Source organism: Mobula birostris, chromosome 19, assembly GCF_030028105.1.
Source record: "Mobula birostris isolate sMobBir1 chromosome 19, sMobBir1.hap1, whole genome shotgun sequence".
NCBI classification, from domain to species: domain Eukaryota; kingdom Metazoa; phylum Chordata; class Chondrichthyes; order Myliobatiformes; family Myliobatidae; genus Mobula; species Mobula birostris.
The window spans coordinates 13,181,018-13,196,088 of NC_092388.1; the positions used below are offsets into that span (position 1 = coordinate 13,181,018).

Genomic DNA, 15,071 nt, shown 5'->3' on the forward strand with positions numbered 1-15,071 from the left:
TCTGTGTGAAGAAGTTTTTCCCCATCTCGGTCCTAAAAGGCTTCCCCTTTATCCTCAAACTGTGACCCCTCATTCTGGACTTCCCCAACGTTGGGAACAATCTTCCTGCATCTAGCCTGTCCAATCCTTTTAGAACTTTATACGTTTCAATCAGATCCCCCCTCAATTTTCTAAATTCCAGAGAGTATAAGCCTAGGCGATCCAGTCTTTCATCATATGAAAGTCCTGCCATCCCAGGAATCAATCTAGTGAACCTTCTTTGTACCCCCTCTATGGCAAGAATGTCTTTCCTCAGATTAGGGGACCAAAACTGCATACAATATTCTAGGTGTGGTCTCCCATGGTGGTGCTGTCCTCGTCTTCTTGCATTCCTTTACATTTAACATTAAAGATTAGCTTTATTTGTCATATATACAGTATATAGCACATATATATAGTCAGTACGGTATCTGTCAACGTGGCGCAGAGAGCGAGTTTGTAAATCTGGCTGGAGCAAAGGATGTTGGGAATGGCGAAAGTGGAGGTGTAGGAACATGTGGCAGAGAAGGAGTGCCAGGAGACAGAGGTGGTGTGGGTGCAGACACACCAGCCCTGAGACACCAAGCAAGGTCATCTGATTCTACACAATTGGTTTATTGATCATTACAGAATGTCTCTCCGGTGCTTCCCGCACCCTCCGCTCTGCCTTCCCCTTCTCCTAACCAAGAAGGTTCTCCCTGCCCCCTTCCCACTCTCAATCTACAACTGAAACCCATATCAGAATCAGGATTATCATCACCCAAACGTCATGATTTTTTTTAAATGGTGACAGTACAGTGCAGTACATAAAATTATTACAGTACTGTGCAAAGGTCTTAGGCATCCTAGGTATACCTATGTGCCCAAGACATTTGCACAGTACTGCACATCAAGACATACAGTGAACTGTGTAGTTTGTATCAACAACCAACAGTTTCAGGATGTGCTGGGTAGCCCACAAGTGTCACCATGCTTCCAGCAGCAATATAGCAGGCCCACATCTTATAACCCTAACCCGTATGTCTTTGGAATGTGGGAGAAAACTGGAGTTTCTGGAGGAAACCCACACAGTCACAGGTAGAATGTATGAGCGTATTGACATTGGCAGGAACTGAACCTGGCTCGCGGGTAAAGCGTTACGGTAACCACTACGCTACCATGCTGCCCCATGTTTCATGGCCCAGTGCAAAAATCATTTTGCTCTCCCTGCTTTACTCTGCAGCTGATTCCTGTTCTGCCCTCATCGGTTAGTTGCCCCTTTGTTCTGCCTATCTCTGTCCCTGGTTCACCCTACATCGTCCCCCGACCCACCACCATTGTATCCTGTGGTCCCTCAACCCATCATCCTTGTATCCTGTAGTCCCCTGTCCCACCACCCTTGTATCCTGTAGTCCCCCGACCCACCACACTTGTATCCTATAGTCCCCCGATCTACCAACCTTGTATCCCATTGTCCCCTGACTCACCACCCTTATATCCCACCAAGATAAGATGTACTCTAGACCTCACAATCTACCTTGTTATCGCCTTGCACTTTACTGTCTACATGCATGTTACTATCACTGTACTTTCTGTGTAACTCTCTGAATTCTGTTGTTACCCTTTTACTACTTCAATGCATTGTCGGAATGAAATGAATGAATTATGGACAGTATGCAAGACAAAGTTTCCCACTGTACTTCAGTATATGTGACGATAATAAACGTGTGACAATTTGCCAATCAATGAACTCAGAAAAATAAAAAAAATTAAAGGTAACTCTCTTTCTATCCCAACAGAATGAGATTGCGATGGTACAAGATATTGGGGTTCCCCCAGAGAGAATCATTTATGCACACCCCTGCAAGGAGGGCTCTCATATTAAATTTGCTGCCACCAATGGGATTCAGATGATGACATTCGATAACAAAGATGAACTTTTCAAAATTGCACGGATCCATCCCACTGCTAAGTAAATAACAATTATCTCTTTTTCGTCTGAATCAGCTGATAATTTCAATTGAAATATAGGCAATATGCATCTACTTTTGATATTCTCTGCAGACACCTGTCTGAATCATCATTCACTTTTCATATTTCCTTCCATAGTGCTGGCCTTCATCTAGTTCTACATAGTTCTCTGTTCTAGAACACTATCTCCTGTGTACTGTTCCCCTTAAAACTCCAGCACTCGTGGTAGAAATATTCTGACTTCTACCCCCTTCCTTTCCAGGACTGATGAGGGGTCTCGGCCCAAACTATCAAATGTTTATTCCCCCTCCATTGATGCAGCCTGATTTGTTGAGTTCCTCCAGCATTTTGTATGTTGCTCTAGATTTCTGGGATCTGCAGAATATCTTCTGATTCAAAAATCCTCACTCCATTATCCAAACTACCTTGCTACACTGTGTAACTCACCCGGCATGCTGCTCATGTTAGTCTAGGAGAATCAGCTTTCAGCCCCACCAAACAGGGTATTCAAGTTTGGGTGGATGCTGTGTAATGTATTCCCGTCACAAACCCACAATGCAAATTATCAGACAGTACACCATATACAATCAAGTGATAAACTTTATGAATCTTAATTCGAATGTCGGGTTAGTATGAAAATAAACAAATAAAAATAAAAGGGCCCACATTTAAAGTCTCAGAATACATTGGAGCTCACACGGTAGGTATTCCTCCACAATGACCTCCGCCGAAACATCAGCGATCTCCGGACTCCGGCTCGGAGCCCACTCTGTTGAACGTCCCACGACATCTCTTCATTCGCGTCTGCTCTCTTCTTCCCCATCGCGCCTTCTGGCAAAAGCCCGCGAAACCAACAGCTTTCAGACACAAGAAAGAATAACATCTCTCCCATTGGATAAAGTCCCGTTATCACTAGTCATAACCCAAACATTGCAGCTACAACAAAGAAACCATTACCTCAGCAGTTAACAGTACAGAGAAGCCACTACAACTGCTTTTCATCAAACCTTTCATTTCAGCCTATGTCTGATTATTTCTGCAAACTAATGGCGTACATTTTCTATTACTAGTTGCAGAGTGATGTTAGCTTTGCGAACAGTACAATGTTATTTCACCTGAGGGTTGCCATTGTGAATAGAAGAATTGTGTTACGTATTTTTCTACAAGGTTCCTCACACGCTTTTTCTGAAGGGTGGAACTAATGTTGTGTGCCTCAGATGATCATTTTCCCTTATGAATCATAATCATTATATATATATAATTTAAATAAATAGTGTTAAAAGAGAGCAAAAAATATATAGTGAGGTCTTGTACATGGGTTCATTGCCCATTCAGAAAGCTGATGACGAAGGGGAAGAAACTGTTTTAAAAATATTGAGTGTGTATCCTCAGGCTCCTGCACTTCCTCCTTGAGGGTTCTTAAGGATGGATGCTGTCTTTCTGAGACATCACCTTTTGAAGGAGGCCCTGATGCCGTGCCCATGATGGGGCTGGCTGGGTTTGCTACCCTCTGCAGCTTTTCTCCAATCCAGTGCAGTGGTGCAGTTGTCCCCACCACATCAGATGGTGAAGCATCCAGTCAGAACACTCTCCACGGTATGTAGAAATCCGAGAGAGAGCTTAGTGACATACCATGTCTCCTGCAACTCCAGATGAAATACAGATGCTGTCATGCCTTCTTTGTAATTACATCAAGTCAAGTTTATTTCATTTAACTATATACCTATATACCATCAAACGAGACGTTTCTCTGAACCAGAGTGTAAAGCATAGTACACATAACACACGATAACTTATGAAAGTGAAGATAAAACCTACAGATGGATTACACAGATATAATCAAACTAAAGTGCATAAATTAAATATTGTAAGGCACAGAACAGATTAGCCAGTGACAATTCGAATGCAATGCAGCAGGGAGTTCAGAAGCCCAATGGCCTGAGGGAAGAAACTGTTTTCCATCCTGACCATTATTGTGTTGAGGCATCAGAATCTCCTGCCTGATGGTAGTAAGTCAGAGAGGATGCTGGATGGATAGGTGCGACCCTGCGTACACATCACTCCTGATAAATGCCCCCCCCCCCCCCCCGATGGATGTTCAGGAGGCTCCTATGATCCTCTCAGCTGTACTCACAGTCCTCTGCAGGAACTTCTGGTCCAATGCTTGGTTGCTCCCATACCAGATGGAGATGCAATATGTTGTGCCCAGAATAGATCCTTAGGTGTTGACACACAGGAATTTGAAATTTCTCAACCTTTCCACTGCTGATCCTTTGATAAGAACTGGTGTGTGTTCCCTTGACTCCCCTTTCCTGAAGTTCTCAGTCAATTCCTTTGTTTTATTAACACTGAGTGTAAGATTGTTGTGACATCACTCAACCAGTTGATCTATCTCTCTCGTCACCATCTGAAATTATACTTACAATAGTTAAGTCATCAGCAAGTATATAGATGGTGTTTGAGTGGTGCCTAGCAAAACAGCTGTGAGTGCAGAGAGAGTAGAACAGTGAGTTAAGCACACACCCTTGACCTCAGCAGTGTGTTTTTTGCTGAAAGATATAGCGATTCAATCTCCTGGTAGAATTTTATTCTCAGTGGCACCATTAAGTGAGGGATACTAATTGTAACTCAGAGCACTCATAGTGGATTGGGAACAGCATAAGATACTACAGTCCTTTTGTAAATTGTTTTTGTTAATAAGGTTTGTTAGCCTCATTCCAGTCCGTGTATGTGAGATATCAAAGCAGGGTAGGATTTTCACAGTGAATGTTAAGGGTCTGGAGAGCGCTGAGGAACAGTGTGTGAGTACCTTTTCACCACGTCCTACAGTAAACAACAGAGTGGATCAATCAGAAGCACATTTATTTTCCTTACAGCAAGAGGAGACTAGCACCGCACAAGTGCTGATGACAGCATGACAGCCTCCAAAAAAAACAACAGACAGCATAGTCACTCCTTTATACACAAGTGCAGCTACCCACACCTTAGTTCAAGGAAAGGGTACATTCTGTCCTTCTGCTACTTCAATGTGTTTGGCATTCTTCCAGTAATACATGTGATGGTCTGCAGTTTGTCAAGGATTCAGGTTTATTCAGCATAATGTTGCACAAACATTATTAGCAAACCACTCTGGTACACTACAGTTTCCATTCTGTCACAAATAAAAATGCCATTTTGTTACTACCAGTACATTTCCACATTAGTGACTGAGAAATACAAGTACATTGTTCAGTGAAAATGGTGTCACAGGTAAACAGGTGGTGAAAACTGTGTATGACACACTGGCCTTCTTCAGAACATAAGAAATAGGAGCAGGAGTTGGCCACCTGGCCCATCAAGCCTGCTCTGCCATTCAGTAAGATCATGGCTGATTTGACCATGGACATCTCCACCTACCTGCCTTTTCCCCATAACTCTTAATCCCCCTGCTATGCAAAAATCTATCAAACCTTCTTTTAAATGTATTTACTGAGGTAGCCTCCACTGCTTCATTGGGCAGAGACTTCCACAGATTCACTGCTCTCTAGGAAAAGCAGTTCCTTCTCATCTCCGTCTTAAATCTATCCCCCCAAATCTTGTGGCTATGCCCCATAGTTCTAGTCTCATATATCAGTGGAAATAACTTTCCTGTCTCTTTCATAATTTTGTATGTTTCCATAAGATCTCCTCTCATTCTTCTGAATTCCGGCATGTACAGTCCCAAGCAACTCAATCTTTCCTCATGGTCTAACACCCTCACCTCTGAAATCAACCTGATGAACCTCCTCTGCATCGCCTCCAAAGCCAGTATATCCTTCCTCAAGTAAGGAGACCAGAACTGCACGCAGTACTCCAGGTGCAGCCTCACCAGTACCCTGTACAGTTGCAGCATAACCTCCCTGCTCTTCAATTCAATTCCTCTAGCAATAAAGGCCAATATCCCATTTGCCTTCTTAATAACCTTCTGTACCTGCAAACCAACCTTTTGTGATTCATGCACAAGCACTCCCAAGTCCCTCTGCACAGCAGCATGCTGCAGTTTTTCACCATTTAAATAATAACCTGCTCTTCCATTTTCCTTCCAAAGTGGATGACCTCACATTGTACTCCATCTGCCAGACCCTTGCCCACTCACTTAACCCATCTACATCTCTCTGCAGACTTTCTGTATCTGCTGGACAATTTGCTTTCCCACTTAATTTAGTGTCATCAGCAAACTTATATACACTACACTCGGCCCCCTCTCCCAATCATTTCTGTTTATCATAGAAACATAGGAAATAGGTGCAGGAGTAGGCCATTTGACCCTTCGAGCCTGCACGCCATTCAGTATGATCATGGCTGATCATCCAACTCAGAACCCTGTACCTGCCTTCTCTCCATACCCCCGATCCCTTTAGCCACATGGGCCTTATCTAACTCCCCCTTAAATATAGCCAATGAACTGGCCTCAACTGTTTCCTGTGGCAGAGAATTCCACAGATTCACCACTCTCTGTATGAAGAAGTTTTTCGTCATCTTGGTCCTAAAAGGCTTCCCCTTTATCCTCAAACTGTGATCCCTCGTTATGGACTTCCCCAACATTGGGAACAATCTTCCTGCATCTAGCCTGTCCAATTCCTTTAGAATTTTATACGTTTCAATAAGATCCCCCCTCAATCTTCTAAATTCCAGCGAGTATAAGCCTAGTCGATCCAGTCTTTCATCATATGAAAGTCCTGCCATCCCAGGAATCAATTGGGTAAACCTTCTTTGTACTCGCTCTATGGCAAGAATGTCTTTCCTCAGATTAGGGGACCAAAACTGCACACAATACTCCAGGTGTGATCTCACCAAGGCCTTGTACAACTGCAGTAGTACCTCCCTGCTCCTGTACTCGAATCCTCTTGCTATGAATGCCAACATACCATTCGCCTTTTTCACCGCCTGCTGTACCTGCATGCCCACTTTCAATGACTGGTGTACAATGACACCCAGGTCTTGTTGCACCTCCCCTTTTCCTAATCGGCCGCCACTCAGATAATAATCTGTTTTCCTGTTTTTGCCACCAAAGTGGATAACCTCACATTTATCCACATTAAGTTGCATCTGCCATGAATTTGCCCACTCACCTAACCCATCCAAGTCACCCTGTATCCTCTTAGCCTCCTCCTCACAGCTAACAGTGCCGCCCAGCTTCGTGTCATCTGCAAACTTGGAGATGGGCATTTAATTCCCTCGTCTAAGTCATTAATATATATTATAAACAACTGGGGTCCCAGCACTGAGCCTTGCAGTACCTCACTAGTCACTGCCTGCCATTCTGAAAAGGCTCTATTTATTCGCACTCTTTGCTTCCTGTCTGCCAACCAATTCTCTATCCACATCAATACCATACCCCCAATACCGTGTGCTTTAAGTTTGCACACTAATCTCCTGTGTGGGACCTTGTCAAAAGCCTTTTGAAAATCCAAATATACCACATCCACTGGTTCTCCCTTATCCACTCTACTAGTTACATCCTCAAAAAATTCTATGAGATTCGTCAGACATGGTTTTCCTTTCACAAATCCATGTTGACTTTGTCCAATGATTTCACCACTTTCCAAATGTGCTGTTATCACATCTTTGATAACTGACTAGCATTTTCCCCACCACCGATGTCAAGCTAACCAGTCTATAATTCCCCGGTTTCTCTCTCACTCCTTTTTTAAAAAGCGAGGTTACAGTTAGCCACCCTCCAATCCTCAGGAACTAATCCAGAATCTAAAGAGCTTTGAAAAATTATCACTAATGCATCCGCTATTTCTTGGGCTACTTCCTTAAGCACTCTGGGATGCAGACCATCTGGCCCTGGGGATTTATCTGCCTTTAATCCCTTCAATTTACCTAACACCACTTCCCTACTAACATGTATTTCCCTCAGTTCCTCCATCTCACTAGACCCTCGGTCCCCTACTATTTCCAGAAGATTACTTATGTCCTCCTTAGTGAAGACAGAACCAAAGTAATTATTCAATTGGTCTGCCATGTCCTTGTTCCCCATGATCAATTCACCTGTTTCTGACTGTAAGGGACCTATATTTGTCTTAACCAATCTTTTTCTTTTCACATATCTATAAAAGCTTTTACAGTCAGTTTTTATGTTCCCTGCCAGCTTTCTCTCATAATCTTTCTTCCCTTTCCTAATTAAGCCCTTTGTCCTCCTCTGCTGGACTCTGAATTTCTCCCAGTCCTCAGGTGTGCCACTTTTTCTGGCTAATTTGTACGTTCCTTCTTTGGAATTGATACTATCCCTAATTTCCCTTGTCAGCCACGGGTGCACTACCTTCCCTGGTTTATTCTTTTGCCAAACTATTGTTGTAGTTCATCCATGCGATCTTTAAATGCTTGCCATTGCATATCCACCGTCAACCCTTTAAGTATCATTTGCCAGTCTATCTTAGCTAATTCACGTCTCATACCTTCAAAGTTACCCTTCTTTAAGTTCAGAACCTTTGTTTCTGAATTAACTATGTCACTCTTCATCTTATCGTGAACAATTGCAGGCCCAGCACTGAGCTGTGGCACATCGCTCACCACTGATTGCCAACCAGAGTAACACCCATGTATCAGCCAGGGCATTGCATATAGGAATTGTTGGAGACTGCACACTGGATAACAGAAACAAGTGTGCAAGTAACTGGTGATCCCAGGCAGCAGAATAGCTACACTATTTCCAGAAGGATAATATTGGGACAAGCCAAAAACAAAATCTGAGAATCAACTTTATTATCACTGACATATATATAATTCAATATATGATTTTGTTGCAGCAGTATGGTGCAACACATGAAAAAATAATATAAATTACGTTATTAAATAAACAAAGAGATAACTGAAGAGTGTAAAAGAGGATCAGCAAGGTAGTGTTCATGGACCCTTCAGAAATCTGATAGCAGAGGAGAAGCTATTCTTACAATGTTGAGTGAGAGTCTTCAGGCTACAGTACCTCCTCCCTGATGGTAGTAATGAGAATAGAGCATGTCCCAGATGGTGAGGGCCTTCAATCTTACACTCCTTCTTAAGGCACCACCTTTTGAAGATGCCCTTGATGGTGGGGAAACTTGTGCCCGAGATGGAATTCGCTGAGTCTGTAACTAACTGCACACTCTTGCGAATCTGTGCATTGGAGACTCTATACCAGACGTTGATGCAACCAGTCATAATACTCTCCAAAGTACATTTGTAGGAGTTGGCAAGATTCTTTGGGATGTGCCTTCTTTGTGATTGCATTAATATGTTTGGTCCCAGAGGTCCTGAGATTTGAAACTGCTTACTCTTTCCATTGCTGACCCTCAAGCCTGTTTACTAATTGTCTACTGAACAAACAAAAATGGTAAACTCCCTCTGACTTTTCAGCCGTCACACCTGTCTTCCGAATGTTGCTATCTTCACAGAATGGTTCTTCGCATTGTTACAAATGATGCCAAGTCCTTCTTACCCTTAAGTACGAAGTTTGGAGCAACTTTAAAAGAGTGCAGACAGCTGATGGAATGTGCAAAGGCTTTGTGTGTGGACATCATTGGTGTAAGGTAAGAAAAAAAAGTGTTACTTTCTGAAACAAAGTTTGCAACTTTTATTTGTAAACACGAGGAAATCTGCAGATGCTGGAAATTCAAGCAACACACATCGAAGTTGCTGGTGAATGCAGCACGCCAGGCAGCATCTCTAGGAAGAGGTACAGTCGACATTTCGGGCCGATACCCTTCATCAGGACTAACTGAAGGAAGAGCTAGTAGGAGATTTGAAAGTGGGAGGCGGAGGGGGAGATCCAAAATGATAGGAGAAGACAGGAGGGGGAGGGATGGAGCCAAGAGCTGGACAGGTGATTGGCAAAAGGGATACGAAAGGATCATGGGACAGGAGGCCTAGGGAGAAAGAAAAGGGGGAGGGGGGAAAAACCCAGAGGATGGGTAAGGGGTATAGTCACAGGGACAGAGAGAGAGAAAGAATGTGTGTATTTAAATAATGGATGGGGTACGAGGTGGAGGTGGGGCATTAGCGGAAGTTAGAGAAGTCAATGTTCATGCCATCAGGTTGGAGGCTACCCAGACGGAATATAAGGTGTTGTTCCTCCAACCTGAGTGTGGCTTCAACTTTACAGTAGAGGAGGCCGTGGGTAGACATATCAGAATGGGAATGGGATGTGGATCTCCCAGTGGCCACACATTTTAATTCCTCATCCCATTCCCATTCTGACATGTCTATCCACAGCCTCCTCTACTGTAAAGATGAAACACACTCAGGTTGGAGGAACAACACCTTATATTCCGTCTGGATAGCCTCCAACCTGATACCCCACCTCCCCCTGGTACCCCATCTGTTATTTATTTATATACACACATTCTTTCTCTCTCTCTTTCCTTTTTCTCCCTCTGTCCCTCTCACTATACCCCTTGCCCTTCCTCTGGTTCCCCCCCACCTTTTCCTTCTCCTTGGGCCTCCTGTCCCATGATCCTCTCATATCCCTTTTGCCAATCACCTGTCCAGCTCTTGGCTCCATCCCTCCCCCTCCCCCTCCCACTTTCAAATCTCTTACTAGCTCTTCTTTCAGTTAGTCCTGATGAAGGGTCTCGGCCCGAAACGTCGACTGTACCTCTTCCTAGAGATGCTGCCTGGCCTGCTGCGTTCACCAGCAACTTTGATGTGTGTTGCTTGCAACTTTTATTCAATAGTTTATTTACAAACATGTCAAGGCTGTGTCACTCTCTGTGACCATGGCAACGGCAAAAACATGTGCAAGGGAATCACGGCAGTTCCAAAGTGAACATGTTGTGTAATGATGACATCTACCAATATAAATTACACTATTATTAGAGTGTAAACACAAAAAATACAGATTTTGAAAAGTACTTTTGGCTGATCCATGTCCAAAAACCCAAATCGTTTTTGGCCTCATCATTCCCTGTATTAGAAATGTAACGGACAATGGTTGAGTTTTAACAAAGTGCTGAACTAGCAGGTAAGAGAAATAAATAAATTTTCCTTAAATATTCTTAAAAATATCAGTTGAATTCTAATCTAATGACTCTTCTTTAACCAGCTTTCATGTTGGAAGTGGCTGTACTGAACCACAGGCATTTGCTGAGGCCATAGCAGATTCGCGCATAGTTTTTGATATCGGGGTATGTTTCTTTTGAAGTTTTATATATTGAATAATAGAAATTTTCAGTCATAACAATGAAAGTTTCAGGTATGATGAGTTAATTACAGTATGAATTACACAATCTATTTGGGAATGAGAAAGGGCAGGTGACAGAAGTGTGTGTAGGGGAACACTTCGGATCTAGTAAACATAATTAGATTAGTTTCAAGATAGCTATAGAGAAGGATAGAACTGGTCCTCTGGTTGAGATTCAAAACTGGAGGAAAGCCATTTTTGATGGCATCAAAAAGGAACAACATGCAGGTGTGGATTGAGAGATTATTTTTGCCAAAGGGATGCTTCGTAAGCATTAAGATGGTTGGGAGGGCTTCAGAGGTGAAATATTGAGAGTACAGAGTTTGTATGTTCCCATTAGAATAAAAGGCAACGATAACAGGTTTTTTTAGGCATATTGAGACAGTTAAGAACAACACACAAAATTCTGGAGGAACTCAGCAGGCCAGGCAGCATCTATGGAAAAAAGTACATTTGGGCCTATTTGAATCTGATTAATGGTGCAGTGGTGACAAACTAAAACCTAAAGTTTGGGATGTCCTTTGGTGTCAGTGATGCTTTTGTATGAATGCACAAGACGGTAACAGAAAGTGACAAGGTTTGCATGGAAAGTGCTTGCTGGTAATGAGACAACAATATTATGCAAATATTAGATCTTTTACACATCTTCTCCAGATGAGCCTTGGATTTCATATGAACTTGCTCGATATTGGTGGTGGTTTTCCTGGTTCTGAGGATGGCAAGATTACATTTCAGGAGGTAACATGTTATGCATTAAAGTAACATTTGATGATCAATTGATATTCAAATAGGTATACCTACTGTATGCATTTTACATATAAAATATGGGCTTGAGAGTTTTCGGAGTCGAAAAAAGAGCAGACAGGTTTCTAGTTATTTTGCAGGTATAACAGTATCACTGTGTTAAATTATATGTTTGCTCTTTAATCCTTTCATGTAAGAAAGTGAATAAGACAATAAAACTCAACTGTTTGGTCTCATGTCGTAATTTTGGCACCCATTCCAGATAATATCCTGGTAAATCATATCCTCTCCAGTTCAGTCAAGTCTTCATGTTGTGTGGCAACCAGAACAGTAAAAAGCTGTACGATTTTATACCATAATTAATAAAAGAAAGTACTCTGTATTCCTTCTTCACCGCTCCATTTACCTCCACTACCGCCTTAAGGGATCCTAGCACTTGTACACCAAGGTTCTCCTGTTCCTCAATACTTCTAAAGGTCCCACCAATCATTGTGACAGCCGCAAAGTGCATCATCTTGCACTTAGCAGCATTAAATTTCATCTACCACTGGTCTGCCCATTTTAGTAACTGATAAACTTACTTGTCACGTGAAGCAGGAGGTATAAAAAGCAGAGCTCAAAGCAGTACTCTCTCAATTTCTGTCTGTGCTAGTCGCCATTGAGGGGGGTATGAATAGGATGATCTGGCAGTTAAATGTCTGACTGAAGAATTGGTGTAGGGGGCAGGGTTTCACGTTTGGGGATTACTGGGATCTCTTCTGGGGAAGGCATGATCTGTACAAAAGGGGCAGGTTACACCTGAACGCTGACATCTGACAAACATCCTTGGGGACAGGTTTGTTAGAAATGTTGGAGAAGGAGTTCATACTGGGTTGGCAGAGGGATGAGAGCCAGAGTGCTAAGTCAGAGGATGGTGCTGTTGGTGGGCAGGTGGATGCTACGTGTAGAGATTGAGAAACAATTGGCAGTGGATAGGGCATAATTGCAGTCAGTTGCATGGGTTGAAAGGTGTCTAATGCAAGAAGTATCAGGAACAAAGGTGATAAAAATAGAGCATGGACCAGTACATAGAACTATGACATTGTGGCCATTACAGAGTCTTGGCTGCCCCAAGGGCAGGAATGGCTGCTGGATGTTCAAGGATTTAGATATTTCAAAGTGACCGGGGGGTAAAATAGGTAGAGGAATAGACATTGCTAATCAGAGATAGTATCACAGCTGCAGAAAGGGAGGTTGCCGTGGAGGGATTTTCTACTGAGTCTGTGTGGGTGGAAGTCAGAAACAAAGGCAGTAATCACTCTGTTGGGAGTATTCTGTAGACTTCCCCAAATAACAATAGAGACACTGAGGATCAGATTGGTACACACATTTTGGAAAGGTACAAAAATAACAGGGTTGTTGCATGGATATAATGATCAATATTATTAACTTCCCTAATAATGATTGGCACCTCCTTAGTACAAAAGGTTTAGATGGGGAAGAATTTGTTATGCGTTTGCAGGAAGGATTCCTGATACAGTATGTGGACAGGCTAAAGAAAGGAGAGGCCAAACTGGACCCACTACTAGCCGATGACCTGGTCAGGTGACAGATCTCTTGGTGGGTGATCATTTTAGAGAGCGACGACAACTTCCTGATGGCCTTGGACAGGGATAAGAGCAGACGGTTTGGAAAGTATTTAATTGAGGGAGGGCGCATAATGATGCTATTCGGTAATAACTTGAGTGCGCAAATTGGGAATAGATGTACTCAGGGTGACACACACAGAAATGTGGAGGTTGTTTAGGGAGCACTTTCATAGTGGTTCTGGTTAGATTTGTCCCACTGAGGTAGGGAAAGGACAGTAAGGTGAAGGGATCATTGCTGACAATGGATGTAGAATACTTAGTCAAGAAGAAGAAAGAAGTGTACTTAAAGTTCAGGAAGCAAGAACCAGATAGAGCTCTTGAGAGTTATAAGGTAGCCAGAAGGGAGCTGAAGAATTGACTTAGGAGAGTTAGTAAGGGAATCTCGATTTGAACACCTCGTTGCTTGATATAAATTCAGTATGTGTGCTTTTCGTACAAATTCATTTGTGACTACAGTGGATTCTGGTTAATTGGGACATATCAAGACCAGTACATTTTGGCCCAATTAAGGGGCTGCCCCAATTAGCGGATGTTTTGTGGAAATAGTTTAAAAAAGATAAACTACTGTTTAACAGAGTAACAAAATTTCTAGATTTTTTTTTCGGTTATGAAGACACACAGTCCTCTTTTATTGTCATTTAGTAATGCATACATTAAGAAATGTTACGATATTTCCTCCGGTGTGTTATCACAAAACACAGGACAGACCAAGACTGAAAAAACTGACAAAACCACATAATTATACCATATAGTTACAACACTGCAATAATACCATAACTTGATGAAGAAGTCCATGAGCACAGTAAAAAGTTCAAACTCTCTCAAATGTCCCACATCTCACGCAGATGGGAGAAGAAAGAAAAACCCTCCCTACCATGCCCGACCACAATCCGTCTCTGAGTCATCCGAAAACTTCGAGCCTCCAAATCAGCTCTCCGACAACGAGTACCAAGCGCCATCTCTGTCCGAACGATTCGACCTCAATCTCGGTCGCCAAAAGCAGGCAAAGCTGGGGATTTTGAGGCCTTCCCTCCGGAAGATTCCCCACCGCGCAGTGACGACAGCAGCGAACGAGTGTTTCAGAAATTTCTCCAGATGTTCCTCTGTGCTTTCACATCCGTCTCCATCAAATCAGAATTGGCCACAGCCCCTATTTAACAGATACGATATCATTTTTCACCGGAGGGCTGCGCACAGATGGCACACTGCTCTCTCTCCTCCCGCGAATTACGTATGTAAATGAAATACAGAACAAGTTAGAACACTACAATATCACTACAGTACTATAACACTACATGTTAGTTCCTAATTGTTATCGACGGAGGAATTAATCTAGTGTACACTTCTGTGTTCTTTTGATACACTGTAAATGAATAAAATCAGTGCAGACACCCCGTGCAGATAATGGACTGCTTTCATTGCCTTCCTGCATGAAGTAGTGACAAAAATCACTGCTATTCAATTCAGCATCAGTCAGCCTAAAATGAACAACATAATATATGCAAATGCATCTGAGGCTGTTTCAAAACTGTTGACTCTAAGCACGGTGT

At 42.7% G+C, this 15,071-nt stretch overlaps 1 protein-coding gene across 6 annotated transcripts in view; it reads left to right on the forward strand.

The window, feature by feature from the left end:
• LOC140212445 (ornithine decarboxylase-like) overlaps window positions 1-15,071 on the forward strand; it is a 36,915-nt gene that overhangs the window by 13,079 nt on the left and 8,765 nt on the right. For all 6 annotated transcript variants that reach the window (XM_072283246.1, XM_072283244.1, XM_072283242.1 and 3 more), the window contains 4 exons: window positions 1,797-1,969; window positions 9,366-9,500; window positions 11,012-11,093; window positions 11,804-11,887. In XM_072283246.1, coding sequence (XP_072139347.1) covers window positions 1,797-1,969; window positions 9,366-9,500; window positions 11,012-11,093; window positions 11,804-11,887 — 474 coding nt within the window. The remainder of the gene's footprint in view (window positions 1-1,796; window positions 1,970-9,365; window positions 9,501-11,011; window positions 11,094-11,803; window positions 11,888-15,071) is intronic.